The 16,430-nt window shown below is 39.2% G+C and overlaps 1 protein-coding gene across 1 annotated transcript in view; it reads left to right on the top strand.

Moving 5' to 3' along the window:
• Nucleotides 1-16,430, top strand: part of LOC113407204 (nucleoprotein TPR-like) — a 70,088-nt gene that overhangs the window by 30,188 nt on the left and 23,470 nt on the right. Inside the window, exons 22-35 of the mRNA XM_026655373.1 lie at nt 1,235-1,401; nt 2,832-2,984; nt 3,663-3,779; nt 5,329-5,532; nt 5,646-5,830; nt 6,321-6,468; nt 7,274-7,411; nt 8,621-8,752; nt 10,127-10,257; nt 10,655-10,865; nt 11,263-11,409; nt 11,686-11,884; nt 12,548-12,753; nt 13,578-13,639. Of these exons, the coding sequence (XP_026511158.1) occupies nt 1,235-1,401; nt 2,832-2,984; nt 3,663-3,779; nt 5,329-5,532; nt 5,646-5,830; nt 6,321-6,468; nt 7,274-7,411; nt 8,621-8,752; nt 10,127-10,257; nt 10,655-10,865; nt 11,263-11,409; nt 11,686-11,884; nt 12,548-12,753; nt 13,578-13,639 (2,200 nt within the window). The remainder of the gene's footprint in view (nt 1-1,234; nt 1,402-2,831; nt 2,985-3,662; nt 3,780-5,328; nt 5,533-5,645; nt 5,831-6,320; nt 6,469-7,273; nt 7,412-8,620; nt 8,753-10,126; nt 10,258-10,654; nt 10,866-11,262; nt 11,410-11,685; nt 11,885-12,547; nt 12,754-13,577; nt 13,640-16,430) is intronic.

Raw genomic sequence — 16,430 nt, 5'->3', positions numbered from 1 at the left:
GTTATGAATTTATTTTAATTTGTTCCACTGTGCAACATTTAGATCTACATATTCTTATTTTTAGCAATAGTTACAGATGAGAAAGGACTTAACTCATGAGCTATTACTTTTTATTTAGTGCTTAGGATTTTCTAAAAAAAAAATCCTTTTGGCTTGAAATTTCTCATGTTTGTTCTGAGCCTTAAAGGAAAACTTCTAATCATTGGAAAATAATTTGAAGTTTGACTGTGTTTTTAAGAAATTTATGAACCTTGAAACTTCTTACTTGTTAAAAAAAATACTTTTTTATTCCTATAATACTCCAAAAATTCTGCGTTAAAAAATATTCAAATTTAATGTGTACATTCTCCTCCAAATATGAAAGGGCACTTTATCTTTTAAAAAGAAACGTTTACAGAGATAGTAAGATTATAAGTAGAGACCCATGACATTTGTTAAAACTTTTTATAGTTTTTCATTTAGTTTTGGGAAATTTTGTGTTACTTTGTTTTATCCATCCCAGCAGGAGTAGCAGAGGATCCTTCCATGGGGTGGTAGGAGGCTGAGAAGGTTCTCATGTCCCATGGGAGGTGGAAGCCCTTGTGGGGTTTCAGGGTGAGCCCACCCAACATTTGCTCTGCTGCAGCAGTAGTTCTTGCCCCATGAGACTGAGTCCAGCTTCCCGTTCCAGGCATTGTGACCTGGTGGACAGAGTTACAACACCACTCAAGTTTTACCTGGCCATCATGGCAGTAGGAGGGCAGTTGGGCCAAATTTGAGCAAATAGTACTGCAAATTTGGGTTGCAACACCATTCACTCAGATTTGGCCTGGAGACCCCATCACATCATGATAGAGAGATGGCTGGGCCAAGCCTGAGCAGCACTGCGACCCTATGCACCCCTGCAGAGTGAGGTATTGGGGCAGGAGGGCACAGTTGCTTTATTCTGTTTTATATATGTTTTTCATTTTATTTCCTTTGACTTCATATTTGCGAAAATCACAGGGCTCTAATTATAAGGCTAGTCTTACCAGACTACCCTCGTGTGTACTGTCTCATCTCACTTCTCCCTTGCAGCACTACAAAAATTAATATGTACCGCCAGGGTAATGTCTGATGAAATTAAGTTGCTTCCTGTGAAAATCACAAAGCAATGCCACTGCTTATCTTATCTTCAGAAGGTATAACTTGGACATAATTTACATCTTAAAGACTGAGTTCTAGTTTATGAAATTTATGCATTTTTATATCTTAGGACAGTCTAGTGCAAATGAGGATGTGGATGATCTTGTTAGTCGACTAAGACAAGCTGAGGAACAAGTTAATGACCTGAAGGAAAGACTGAAGACTACTACTAGTAATGTGGAACAGTACAGAGCTATGGTTCTTAGTCTAGAAGAATCCCTTAATAAAGAAAAACAGGTAAGTGTCAATATGTATTTAGCCATTAACATTACTTGCTAAATATAACAGTGTACATCTTGGTCATATTTTTCACTGTATTAGTACTCTTACTTATGAGGAGTTCTGCAGCCTGTGTTTCATGGGATGTCACAATCAGAAGCAAGCATTTTGCAGTGCATGTTAGAGTCTTGTGAAATTATACCATTTCTTTTCAGTACTTACTGTAAATAGACTTTCAAGCAAACTGCACATTCAGTCTTCCTGCATACTTTAATGCCCATATGTTAATACAAGGGTCGGCAACCTTTCAGAAGTGGTGTGCCGAGTCTTCATTTATTCACACTAATTTAAGGTTTTGCGTGCCAGTAATATGTTTTAACGTTTTTAGACGGTCCCTTTCTGTAAGTCTATAATATATAACTAAACTATTGTTGTATGTAAAGTAAATAAGGTTTTTTTAAATGTTTAAGAAGCTTCATTTAAAATTAAATTAAAATGCAGAGCTCCCCAGACCGGTGGCCAGGACCCAGGGAGTGTGAGTGCCACTGAAAATCAGCTCGCGTGCCGCCTTCGGCACGTGTGCCATAGGTTGCCTGCCCCTGTGTTAATATAACTGAACTGTAAATTTGAGGAAAGGCTGACTCCTTGCCTGACTGTCTCCAAGTTCAAGAAAGTGGCCTCAGCTCTCACAGGACCTTTGGAAATGTAGGCATTGCATATGAATCAGATCTAATTTCTGTCAGACATTCTATATAATCATTGTTTATCCTAACGGAGTAAACTTTTCAAATATGCGAAAGAATACTTTCTAGGCACACTTCAAGTGTGAAGGCAAATATCCACATCCTATTTGTAAAAAACATCACTGCCTAAACTGCAAATGCAGCCCAATGTTATAAATTGTCAGTATGTCTTTTAGATTCTTGATTTGTCAAAGTAGAGAATACCCAAATAGAACTTTGATCACCAGACAAAATGTATTGTTTTTACTAAAATTGTGGCATCCAACAGATCAAGTACATGTTGCTCTGGGTCCAGCATCCAGTCCTCTTCCCCTCCAATAGTTATTGCAAACATTTCATTGAGGCGTGAGTTTTATTATCATTTTACAAACTTTAATATGTAATAAGATATTTCAGCTGATACATATCCCAACCTAGTCATCTGAAACTGCTCTTCAAAAATGCCCCCAGTGGGATGTTGAAAATATCCCGAGTTATTCAAAAATACCATTTCCTATACTTTCCAATGTCCCCATGACATTTGGCTAACTGAGATTGAGAATCCATTTTTTGGCTTAAAATGAGTATTGCATGAATGTGAAACATAAAATGTGAATCTTTATAAGGAAAGTATGGAACACAAGCAGATCTCATGTACTTTGTAGTGTGTGTGGATCTAAATTTTTACTGACGGCTTGACCTTTTGTCATTATTTTTTTTGTAAAGGTGACAGAGGAAGTTCGTGCAACTGTTGAAGCCCGTTTGAAGGATTCTTCTGAGTATCAAGCCCAGCTAGAAAAGAAGTTGATGGAGGCAGAGAAGGAAAAGCAAGAACTTCAGGATGAGAAACGTAAAGCTATAGAGAACATGGAGCAACAGGTATAGAGTGCTGAACGTTCACCTTCCTTGTGTCTACAAGAATATGTTTGCAGTTAGTCTTTAATTGTAGTTTTCATTTTAACTTCTATGCAGAAAAGGAAAGCAATGCAGTCTCCAATGCTAATTTATTGTACCTTTCACAAAAGGTTTTACAGGAGTGTAATTCAATTAGAAGGATGCTATATTAAAATATATGAATACATATATTAAACTCTTATCCACTCAGTCCTTCACTGTTTCTCTTATCTTATACTTTGATCAGTGCTTGAAGGAAATAGCGTTGGCACACTAGCAAAACCAAGCTGCAGTGTTTGTGTATGTATGCCAAAATTAGGGCATCCAGGCCCTTTAATTTTTCTGTTTTATATTTGGAAAATGGCTGATTTCCTTCCTCTTGGAGTTGAAATTAACAAGACTGCTGTGCAACCAGCATCACTGATGTGAACTCAGCTGGGAAAGCATAGTTAACTATCTCTGAAAAGGGAGCTCAGAAGACCTGAATTTGCACAAAAATGGCTCTATTACATTAATAAACCAAAATCTAAATCTCACCAAAAATTCCTCCTTTGGCTCTAAATTATTCATATCTTGTACCTCTTCGTGTTGCTTCTTTTAAACACTGTGTTATAGTACTTAATAAATTACATTGTCATGTTCAATTTTATTTCCTTCCTATAGCTATCTGAACTGAAGAAGAGTCTCTCTAATGTGCAATCTGAAGTCCAGGAAGCTCTTCAAAGAGCAAGCACAGCAATAAATAATGAACAGCAAGCCAGGCGTGACTGTCAGGAACAAGTAAGTTTTGGTTTTAGCTATAAATGGCCAGATGAAGATTGTTTGATAGTTTTGTCTCTGTCTGGAGCCAAGGACAAGTTTAACTTTCAGTGCAGTTGGTCAGAGAAATTAGTGGAAATAGAAGAGTATTACAGGAGCAGTTCGTCCATTCCTATGACATGATTGTTTCCTAGACTGTATTTCCTGGTGCTTTATTGCCTTGATGTAATCTAAATTTTAAATAACTAGAGTGTTAATTAAATAGACTTTGAATATAAAAATCCTGCACTTGTATAAGGCCACAGTGTGAACCTGCCGCGGCGGGGAGAGGTGCCCCTCCCTTGGCCTGGTCTAGCCCCGCTGGAGCTGCCGCGACCGGGAAGAGGTGCCTCTTCCCCAGCCCCGAACTTCTGCAGCACGAGAGGTCTGGGAGAGTCCTCTCTTCCCACTGCCGCCCTGGGGCAGCCTGTACCCCAAACCCCTCATCCCCGCCCACACCCCAACCCTTTGCCCCAGCCCTGAGCCCCCCTAACCCCTCATATCCAGCCCCACCCCAGAGCCCGCACCCCCAGCCAGAGCCCTCATCCCCCCCCCCACATCCTAACCCTCTGCCCCAGCCCTTTGCCCCCCCTCACACTCCAAACCCCTCAGCCCCACCCCCACCACATGAATTTTGTTATGTGCACCAATATGAAGGTGATGTGTCAAACATCACTTCCATATTGGTGCACATAACAAAATTCATTCCACACATGGACGTAAAAAATTAGAGGGAACACTGATTGTGGGATGTACTTAACTGATCTTAATGGATTCTTACTTAACTCTCCAAAAGAAGGTGAAAACTAAAGTTCTCACCAGTATATACTAGGGGAAAATTTATTTCCAAACCCAATTTTGACAATTACTTAGAGTGCATGCTAGCAACAATAACTGCAGTAAAACATTTTTGCCAGTACTCTGAGAAGATAAGTTTGGTGTCAAGTAACTGCTGGTTTTTACAGTGAAACCTAGTCATGCTTATTTTTCTGCATCTGAGAATTCCAATAACTCTTTCAGAAAACTCCATTGTGTAGCTTATGTAGACTGAGTGTTTAATTGCCAGGGATTTTCATGTGTCAGATAATAAGATTGAATCAATCTTTTGCTGGTCTTTTCCCCCCCCTTTTTGTATTTATCTCTCTCCATAGTTGCAATCAGCAGAAGTACTTGAACAAGCTCCTATCCCTCTCAATGCAGAATTTAAAGGGAGAGGGTTGGTGATAGGGCATATAAAAAGTGGATTTCATCCAGCTGGCTGCCAGAGCGTTAATATTTCGGGATATAGTCAAATCTGCATATCTGTTTTCTCAGGCTTTTGAGAATCACATGGGTTAAGGGATAGGGACACTTTGAGGAGGTGGCTTAGATTTTATTATTGGTGGCTTATTTTGTTTATCAGGATTGATGTACAAGAGAAGACAAGTCTAATATTGGGAAATTTCCCTTTTTGTATTTATGTAACTTTTGAACGAGCTATGGAGGGTATGTGATATACTTGAAAAATAACAAAGTACACTGTTTCTCACAGGCAAAGATAGCTTCAGAAGCTCAAAATAAGTATGAACGGGAATTGATGCTTCATGCAGCTGATGTTGAGGCCTTGCAGGCTGCTAAAAGTCAAGTTGCTAAGAATTCAGCAATAAGGCAGCAGTTAGAAGAAGCTACTCAGAAAGCTGAATCTGCACTTCTGGAGTGCAAAGCCTCATGGGAGGAGCGGGAGAGAATGTTAAAGGTAAGATTTTTCTGGCTTCAGTGACTTTTCTGAAGTGTATAGATATCTGTAGTGTTCAGACCCATGCAAATTAAAATTCATCATGACCAAACAGAAAAATATTTCTGTCGTAGGATGAAGCTTCAAAGCTTGGGTCTCGCTGTGACGACTTAGAAAAACAAAACCGATTATTACATGAGCAACTGGAAAATCTAAGTGACAAGATGGTGACCTCTGTGAAGGAATCCATGCCAAGTGCATTGAATGTTTCTCTCAATGAAGAAGGCAAATCACAAGAACAAATCTTAGAAATTCTCAGGTAAATTTAATCCTAAACTATTTTCCTTAGTCATTGTGAGTAATTTCAGTTGCTGAACTGGTTAGTTCACCTTCATTTTCTTTTTTGGAAAACACAGAAAATTTCAAAATTAAAGTGGATTAATTTTTAACTGATATTAGCTATGGTGACAGCCTTTTGCCCTGCTTCAGTACTAGCTGAGATAGGTGCAATTGCAACTGCTGAATGGTCCCAAGTATCATATGGAAAAGATGTAATGCAAAGACTTGTCTGGAGGGCCTGGTACCTCCTGGTAAATGTTGGTGGCAAGAACATTCCACAGAGTGACACCTTCCCAGAGTAGGATCAAGTGTTCTTGTTTCCTTTATTTATTGGTAGATATTAGGATTTGCTTTTGGGTCTCTTCAGCCAACTGCCATTTTTATTTTCTTTTAACAGCAGGCGTCATTCTGACGTGGGTGTCTAGATTTAACTTTTTACTCTTGAGTTCAAATGACCCCCTTTCTTATAGATTTATACGCCGAGAGAAGGAGATTGCGGAAACAAGGTTTGAGGTGGCCCAGGTGGAGAGCTTGCGTTATCGTCAAAGGGTGGATCACCTGGAAAGGGAGCTCCAGGAGTTGCACGATAGTCTGAACGCGGAGAGAGAAAAGGTGCAGGTGTGTACATGAACTGTTGGTTACACTTTCAACAACTGGCTGAAATGTCTTCCTCCTTATTCAAGTCTTTTCCTACTTCAACTGCGTACGTCTATGCTGCAGCTGGGAGTGTATTTCTGAGCTTGGATAGACAGAAGTACTAGCTTAGCTCAAGCTAGCTTGCTAAAAATAGCAGTGTAGCTGGTGATAGCACAGGCAGCGGCTCAAGCTACCAGTCAGAGTCTGAAGCCAGCCAGACCCCCTGAGTATGTACTTAGGCAGCTATCCTGAGCCACCCATCTGTGCTATCCTCAGCTATGCTGCTATTTATAGCAGTATTTTTAGAGCTCTATTTGAGCTAGCATGTGTCTGTCTACCTGAGTTGGGAAGCATGCCTCTCATCTGCGGTGCAAACATAAGCTAAAAGCTAAGAATTGTGCAAGAGTCCATTGTATTTGGATTGGGATTGATATTTGTCCAGTTGTACTAACTTTGCTCCTAGCCCGATGAACTTGCTCTCAAAAGCAGGATAGCAATTATGTTTCGAGAACTTGTTTTAACATGTATAGTTGTGCAGAATAGATATTTAGGAAGCAGTCAAAAGAAATGTTTGGAGAAATGGTACAGAGAATCAAATGGGGAAGCCTGCTATTTTCAGGGTTTTTAAACAATATATTAATTTCTTCATCTAACTCTTTTAAAAGTGTTTACATGAGTTTATGTACACAGTGATAGTTTTCTAAAATGGAATGCCAGTGAATGTTGTTTGAATGTTTATGTCCAAAGAAAGCTAAACCAGTTTGGATGATTTTCTTTGACCTAACAGATAACAGCAAAAACAATTGCTCAGCATGAAGAACTAATGAAAAAGACGGAAACCATGAATGTGTTGATAGAAACCAACAAGATGCTTAGAGAAGAGAAAGAGAGGCTAGAACAAGAACTACAACAAATGCAGGCAAAGGTTAGTGATGAGACTTATGCACAGAGTTCTCAGACACTCGGTATTTGAAGGAGAACTTGAATGAATCAACATCTGGGTTTGTTAGACATATAACATATCACTAATTGCAGTAACTGTTTGCTTAAAATTTGTTTATAAAGTGGGGGACAATCAGTTCAGACACAACTGAGAGGATTTTCAATATAATTAAGATGTCAGAGGACAAGGCCCTGTTTACTATGCAAAAAGTTTCTGGCAGCTTTAAATAAAATAGAAAAATCAGTAGATACTCTTGTTTCAGAGTAGCAGCCGTGTTAGTCTGTATCCGCAAAAAGAACAGGAGTACTTGTGGCACCTTAGAGACTAACAAATTTATTTGAGAATGGAACATATAGTAAGGAGATATATACAACTCCCACCTTTTCATGTTATCTGTATGTGTATATATGTATCTCCTTACTATATGTTCCATTCTCAAATAAATTTGTTAGTCTCTAAGGTGCCACAAGTACTCCTGTTCTTTTTGTAGATACTCTTGGTTAACAATACGCTTTGATCAGGACTCTCTTTTTAAAATAAAAGAAAAAGGGATGGACTGAAGTGGTGGGCTGCAATTTTATTAATTTAAGCCACATATAACACTGGGCAGGAGTGCTGTCTCACAGACCAGGAATTTAATGGTGTCCAGTGTGATTTACAGGGCTCCCACTCCCATCATATAACCAGTAACTCAGGGTTGACCCTCCTCAGTCTACCCCTAGAACTCAGCTCACTTCTGAATCTTCTCCTCCTCTTCCCCACCCCCTTCCCCCCATACACACACAAGATGAGTAGAGGATATTAAGGGGGACCTCAACTTGTGAAGGCTTCGGGCCTCCTCTTTTACAGGCACAAGGTCCACCAGTGAAATCTTAAGTGTCATTTACTTCTGGGAGTGCTGCACCTTTTAGCCTTTATCTGCGCTAGCCAGTGGAGACACCCCTGAAAGCATGGAAAGGGGTTTAAATTGACCTTTGTGCTCCACCATCAATCAGCTTTCCCACTTCTCCCCTGACTGGCCAGTGGGAGGTGAAGAACCCGAGGAGGAGGAGGGACCTAGCCATGGCCTTCTCGGGCATGCGCTCTCCCATCTCTCCTTCTGGGCTGTACATCACTCTGGCAGTCTGACCAACATCCCCGCTGCTCCCCCAGTGAGATGGGGGTATATTTTAATACCTGATGATTTCCCAGGTGCGTAAGCTAGAGGCAGACATCCTACCTTTACAAGAGTCTAATGCTGAGCTAAGTGAAAAAAGTGGAATGCTTCAGGCAGAAAAGAAGCTGTTGGAAGAGGATGTCAAACGTTGGAAAGCCCGGACCCAGGTGAGTGCGTCTTTTCACAGAGGAAATCCAAATGAAAGAACTCAAATGTTGGTAGATCAACCCCATTTCCTGAAAAAGTGGTGGAAGACTGAAATGAATTTGATTTGTGAAACATCACCAATGAATATGTATTTATAAATCTTGAATTTGTTAGGATACCATGAGTTTGCCTTGGCACTCTGCCTGGTATGGGACACAGCTAAGAGCACCAATCTCAGGTCAGATTGCCAGAATACAGGGCATATACCCCAGGCTGGTGGTGTAGTCTATCCTAAGTCTTCACCAAACCGGTAAAAATGTGTGCTTCCAAATAACCATACGAGTTATTATGGAGCCACAGACAGTCCCCCTCAGGCCCTCATGCATTGCCCAGACAAACCATTTATCTGTGATCAAGGATTATTAAAACCAGAAATAACATATATTAGATTTTTCCTGTTCCAAAGAACCGGCCACTTACCCACAGATCAAAATATACTTCATGATCTCACCCAAAAAACATGCTTCAGCCAATCTTTAGTAACTAAAGATTTATTAATAAGGAAAAGAAGAGTGATTAAAAGGTTAAAATGAATCATATACATTACAGTTGATTTCAGAGTTTGTAGATCAGGATAATAGCAGTGATGTTAAATCAGCCAGTTTGTAATAAGTCTCTTTGGGTCATCCAAATGATTGGGGATCCTCAGTCCATTGTTTAAAGCTTCCCTTTGTTATAGAAATCATAGTCCAGAGATGAGGAGCAAGAAAGAGGCAAAAGGATAATGTCACAGTCTCCATTTATATTCTCAGTCCATGTGCATGGAAAGTTAGTCTCAAACATGGAGTCATGAATCACATGTTCTACGTGCCCTTGCCGATTCATGAGGCATCAATTGTCTACATGCTCTCTGAGGCATAGTTGGAAGGGGCCCACTGGAAGAGTTGATTCTCCTTAATGGTCCATCAACCATAGCTGACTGGTCTTGATTTAAATCTGTCTTGTGTGTGTTACCCAGGAACACAACATGTTTGAGATACAAACACATAGCAAAGATTCATAACTTCGTATGCAATGATACTACACTCATATAAACAGGATAACATTGTTCAACAGCTTACAACTTTTCCAATGATAACTTACAAGGTATGCTTTGTTTGAGATTTATCACAATTGTGCAACAGTGGTGATACATTAGTGGTGATACCTTAGTGTAAACATGGTCATCCTTTTTTTTTTTATACAATATTACATGCCTAACTTAGAATGCAGTTCTAAACCATCATTGACAGAGCACAAAAGCAACAATCACCAACATGTACAGATTCTGTAGAATTCTAATATGTTTTCTTTTTGCAAGAATCAAGACTATTCAGATTACAAATATCTTTCAGCATTTACTGAGCCAACAGAAAGACACTGATCTTGAAGAATATCGGAAACTCCTTTCAGAGAAGGAGGCAAATACCAAACGCATACAACAGATGAGTGAAGAAACAGGCAGGCTTAAAGCAGAAATAGCAAGGTACGGTATAAGGAAACTTGTGGAAAGTTCTGCATACTAAAAGTCTGTTTTACTATGTAATATTTAAAATAAGACAACATCAGGAAATGAAACTACTAAATGTCCCGATATAAGTGTTAAGCCTTTGGTGTTTGTTCAGCAATTTAACTCCTTTTTATACTCCTAGTTATAAAAAGTGAAGTGTTAATTTGTTTGGAAACAGGACATTTAAAATAAGTAGCCAAATGACTCCAAATTTAACTTTTAAAATTTGATTCAATATGGGTACTTTACTTTGAATATATATTCACTCATGATGACTATGACAGTACAAAAATATAGCAATATCAAAATGTATTGACTTTGTTTATCTCTTGGCAAGATCTCATGCATCTCTTCATCCAATTTTGGTGTTTAGATCTAATGCATCTCTGACTACAAGCCAGAATCTGGTCCAGACCCTCAGAGATGAGCTAACTAAAATAAGAACTGAAAAGGACACTCTTCAGAAGGAGCTAGAGAATAAAGTGGCTGACATACAAGAAAAAGTCAAAACTATAACACAGGTCAAGAAAATTGGACGACGATACAAGACTCAGTATGAAGAGCTGAAAGCGCAATATGACAAGGTAGATGTAAATTCTGATTATTTAAGAAATTGAACAGTACATTTTCAGCAGAGTCTTCATATGTATTACTGTTTATAATATCTGAATTAGTTTTAAAAACTAAAAATGTGCCTAACATTACTTCTGATACAGAAACTTGCCTATGAAATTCTGGCTTTAACTTTGAAATGTCCAAAGAATAATATGCTGTATGTTGTTTGAATGTGTGATGTATGAAACAGCCCTTAAGAGAGCATCATAATTCCTTTCTGTATCCTGCTTAGACCATTTCTGATGATCAGTGCCCATCTGGTAGTGTTGTGTATAAAAATGATAGCTTTCTACATCTGATGGCTCCTTTTTAAAAAACAAAACAAAAAACCCACAACCCGGACCTGACCAATTTGCAATGTTTCAGGTGGTTGCTGAGACATCAACTCAGTCTTATGCAGAAGAACAAGAACAGCAAGCTTCTGTCCAGGAAATACAAGAACTGAAAGAGTCTCTCAGCCAGGCTGAGGTAAAGACAAAAGCCCTGGAGAATCAGATTGAAAATTTACAGAAGGTAAGAAGAGAGCAATATTTTTAGTTTCTACATATGTTTTAAAAGCATTTTACAAACAAATCTTCACTGTACCCTGTGAAGTATGTGTGTTCTCTCTCTATCTGTGTTGGAGGAGCTGGAATATTATACCACTGAGAACTTTTACTACCTTAACTAAAGTGATTAGTTAGTACCTCAGCTCATTGGCTGTGTTTTGTGTCTGACGCACTCACCACCTAGTTTTAAGGTAGCTTATTATAGCTGGTAGCTAAATTATCTCTTTTTTTTTTCCTGCAGACTATAGCAGAGAAAGAAAGTGAAGCCAGAAGTCTTCAGGAACAGATATCTCAGCTACAGTCAGAACTTTCTCGTCTTCATCAAGATTTGCAAGAGAGAACAACACAGGAAGAACAGCTCAGGCAACAGATAACTGAGAAGGAGGAGAAGACTAGGAAGACCCTGCTGGCTGCCAAGCAGAAAATTGCACAGTTAGCTGGTAAGTTACCCTACTCTGCCTTAAGGGTTTTCCATTTTTTTCATTGGTTTTATGGAGAAATTTTCTGGGCTGAAACCCTGGAGAAAACTCTGGTCTTCTTGGGTAAACTTCAGCCAGAAATTAACTATGATGTAAACTGTAAGTTTCTAAAATTAAACTTTGAATGTAGCTGTTCATTGGGCAGGTTTTTCAGCTATATACAGTTAGTTATTCAGTGTTGGAATCTGTAAAAATGTTTGACTTGGTATCAGTTAAGAGGCCAATAACTAATCTGAGAGTTATTTTAGATGAGTCAGAGGATATTGTCCTTGCTTATCACCCAGGTATTTATCCCACATAACTTAACCGGACAAAGGACATTCCTTTCTTTCCGCAAGTTCAGTGTTAATCAGGAAGGAATGAAATTACTAGTGCCTGCTTTCTGCGGGTTGGAGAAAACATACAGTCCCTCGATATTTCAAATTTACAATTGCTAACCATATTTTCAAAAAAATCACACAAGCTATCACTAAGAAATAGTTTTATCACTTACAGTGTGTTAGTACACATAGGTCTCTGCTTAAAGAACTTCATTAACTTATAAAAGCAAACAGACTTTCAGTGCACAAAGATTTGGTAGGCAGTTTTACAGTGAAAAAATGGAATGCTTTGTTACTTGATTAGGTACGAAAGAACAGCTGACAAAAGAAAATGACGAGTGGAAACAAAAGAGTAGTGCATTAGAAGAGCAAAAGACTGAGTTAGAGGTGCGGATGAGTGCACTCAAATCACAGTATGAAGGTCGCATTTGCCGCCTGGAGAGAGAGCTAAGAGAGCAACAAGAGAGGCACCATGAACAGCGAGATGAGCCTCCAGAGTCTACTAATAAGGTAAGGTACAAGATATGTGAAGATTTTGTTAGCTGTATTAGCATATGTAGTGAAACAGAATGGTTTGTGTCTAACAATGTGTGGGCTTTGAGTTCACAGTAACGGAGCAGTTGTGAATTGGAAGAGTTCCTGTGTGGTGCCCCTTCCCTAATACCATATCTCTGATAGCAGGTGGAAATTCAACAGACACAACCTCTTCCAGTCTTTTTAATACCCAGAATAATGTGGCTGGAAACCCAAAACAGTACATACCACCTCCAGTGTGCCAAAGCCAGTTGGTCTTGGAAGGAAGGGAAACAGCTCTTCGGCGCATTAGAAGTTAATAACAAAAAATTCGTTCTGGTGGGATTCAAACTTTCCATTGCTAACAAAAGCATATAATTGTTTTACTGACTAGGTTTCACCAGAGGAGCGTTCAAACAGTGCTCCTCTCATTGATTCTGTCTGCAGTCTTATATGCACATACAATATCACAGGACTATGGTGCTAACACTTTGAGCTTGCATCCTGGTCCAACAGTAAATATGATTCTTTCCAATAGAACAGAATTAATCAGTACTCTTTTTGGCTGACTGAAAAAACTGCATTATCATGGGTATCCCAGAAAATACTTGACTTGCTTGAGCAAGCTCAGAATATTTGAGAGTAAGCATGGAACTTCACCTGGTATTCTGCCAAATCCGTAGTTGAAACAATTGTAATTAAGGAGATCTGTCTACTGAAGCAGTAATCAAAATTACATTTTTGGATTATTTTATAGAGCCTGCTGGCTTAATATTTGGCAATGGAATCATATAATGTACAGAAACACTTATGTCTAATAGGTTCCGGAACAGCAGAGGCAGATTACACTCAAATCTACTCCAGCTTCAGGTGAAAGAGGAATGTAAGTTGTAGGTTCTTTTTTGTCCAGTTGCTATGTCTATATTTTTTGTTTTGAACTGTAGGAATGAATTAAAATGAATTAAAGGCTTTTGCATTTAAGAACTTTTGAACAGTTTTTGGAAGTTACTGACTGCTTAATGCTAATACTGAGCTATGGACTAACTGAACTGTCTGCCTCCTGAGGCAAATCTAACCAGTTAAGTCATTTACTGCTAAACTGTCAAATTTAGGTACACTGTGAACTTGAAATCTAGTCCATTTGAAAAATTATAAGCCGTTTCAGATACTACACCAGGCTGTGAAGATGTATAATCTTTATGGCTTTATAATCTGACATTTCTGTTCTTGGAACAGTTTTGACCCCGGGTGTTCTTGTAACAATGATACACATCTTTGATTTTTAAAATCCTGGTATCTCTTTAAAATGAAGTTCTGATCTTGAGAAGTGACTGTAAAAATCACTCGCATCATTCTTATTCAGCAGATATTCTCCCTCTGTATTAAGCCATATCAGTTGACTTCAGTGACAATTATAAGGCTGTGTCTACACTGCCACTTTCAGCACTAAAACTTTAGTTGTTCAGGGATGTGAAAAAACACACCCCTGAGCGACAAAAGTTTTAGTGCTGAAAAGCGCCAGTATAGACAGCACTTTATCGCCTGGAGCCATGCAGATTTCTAGTTAATCACATCTATCAAGGCTATGGGGTTGTGCACCGGGCATAATTTGCCCTGCAGAATCTTTTCTAGTGGAGATATGCAAGAATGATAATTATGAACAAAACTTTGAAGGTAGCTGTTGATTATGGAATCATAAGTATGTAGTGCTGGAAAGGACCCCGAGAGGTCGTTAAGTCCAGCTCCCTGCACTAAGGCAGGACCAGGTAAACCTAGACCATTCCTGACAGGTGTTTGTCCAACCTGATTTTGAAAACATCCAGTGATGGGGATTTACAACTTCACTTGGTAACCTCTTCTTAATTTAACTACCCTTGTACTTTTTCCTAATATCTAACCTAAATCTCCCTTTCTGCAGATTAAGCCATTATATCTTGTCTCACCTTCAGTGGACATGGAGAACTAATCACCATCCTCTTTATAACAGCCGTTAACGTATTTGAAGACTGTTTATCATGCCCTCTCCCCCGGTTGTCTTTTCTCTAGACTTAAACCTACCCAGTTTTTTTAAACCTTTCCTCATAGGTCAGAATTTCTAAACATTTTATCCTAGGCTAGGACTATAACAGCGTTTAAAAGAGAACTGGATAAATCCATGGTGGTTAAGTCCATTAATGGCTATTAGCCAGGATGGGTAAGGAATGGTGTCCCTAGCCTCTATTTGTCAGAGGATGGAGATGGATGGCAGGAGAGAGATCACTTGATCATTGCCTGTTGGTCCACTCGCTCTGGGGCACCTGGCATTGGCCACTGTCGGTAGACAGGATACTGGGCTAGATGGACCTTTGGTCTGACCCGGTACGGCTGTTCTTATGTTCTTATCATTATTGTTAGAACGTAAGAACGGCCATACTGGCTCAGACCAAAGGTCCATCTAGCCCAGTAACCTGTCTTCCAACAGTGGCCAATGCCAGGTGCCCCAGAGGGAATGAACAGAACAGGCAATCATCAAGTGATCCATCCCCTGTTACCTATTCCCAGCTTCTGGCAAACAGAGGCTTGAGACACCATTCCTGCCCATCCTGGCTAATAGCCATTGATGGACTTATTGTCAATGAACTTATCTAGTTCTTTTTTGAACCCTGTTGTAGTCTTGGCCTTCACAACATCCTCTGGCAAAGAGTTCCACAGGTTGACTGTGTGTTGTGTGAAGGAATACTTCCTTTTGTTCAAATACTTCCTGCTGCCTATTAATTTCATTCGGTGACCCCTAGCTCTTGTGTTATGAGAGGGAGTAAATAACACTTCCTTATTTACTTTCTCCACACCAGTCATGATTTTATAGACCTCTGTCATATCCCCCCTTATTCAGACTTTTCAGCTTGGAAAAGAGATGACTCTTATTAATCTCTCCTCATATGGAAGCTGTTCCATGCCCCTAATCAATTTTGTTGCCCTTTTCTGAACCTTTTCCAATTCCAATATATCTTTTTTGAGATGGGGTGACCACATCTGCATGCAGTATTCAAGATGTGGGCATACCATGGATTTATATAGAGGCAATATGATATTTTGTCATCTTATCTATCCCTTTCTTAATTATTGCCAACATTCTCTTAGCTTTTTTGACTGCTGCTACATGTTGAGTGGATGTTTTCAGAGAACTATCCACAATGATGCCAAGATCTATCTCTCTCTCTCGAGTGGTAACAGCTAATTTAGACCCCATGATTTTATATGTATAGTTGGGATTATGTTTTCCAATGTGCATTACTTTGCATTTATCAACATTGAATTTCATCTGCCATTTTGTTACCCCATCACCCAGTTGTTGCTCTCCTCTGGTCTCTTCAATTATAAACATCTTTTCTAAAGTGTGGCGCCCAGAACTGGACATTACTCTATCTCAGGCCTAACCAATGCCAAGTAGAGTGGGACAATTACTTACCATGTCTTACATACGGCACTCCTGTTAATACACCCCAGAATGATATAAGCCTTTTTTGCAACTGCAGCCATTGTTGATTTTCAATCTGTGATCCACTATAATTCCCAGATACTTTTCAGCAGAACTACCACTTAGCTAGTTATTTCCCATTTTGTGTTCGTTATTTGATTTTTTTTCCTTCCTGAGTGTGGTACTTTGCACTTGTCTTTATTGAATTTCATCTTGA

Source organism: Terrapene carolina, unplaced genomic scaffold, assembly GCF_002925995.2.
Source record: "Terrapene carolina triunguis isolate 2854851 unplaced genomic scaffold, T_m_triunguis-2.0 Scaffold210, whole genome shotgun sequence".
NCBI lineage: Eukaryota > Metazoa > Chordata > Testudines > Emydidae > Terrapene > Terrapene triunguis.
The sequence above is the reverse complement of the archived record's forward strand: the minus strand, read 5'-3'. Positions and strand labels throughout refer to the sequence as shown.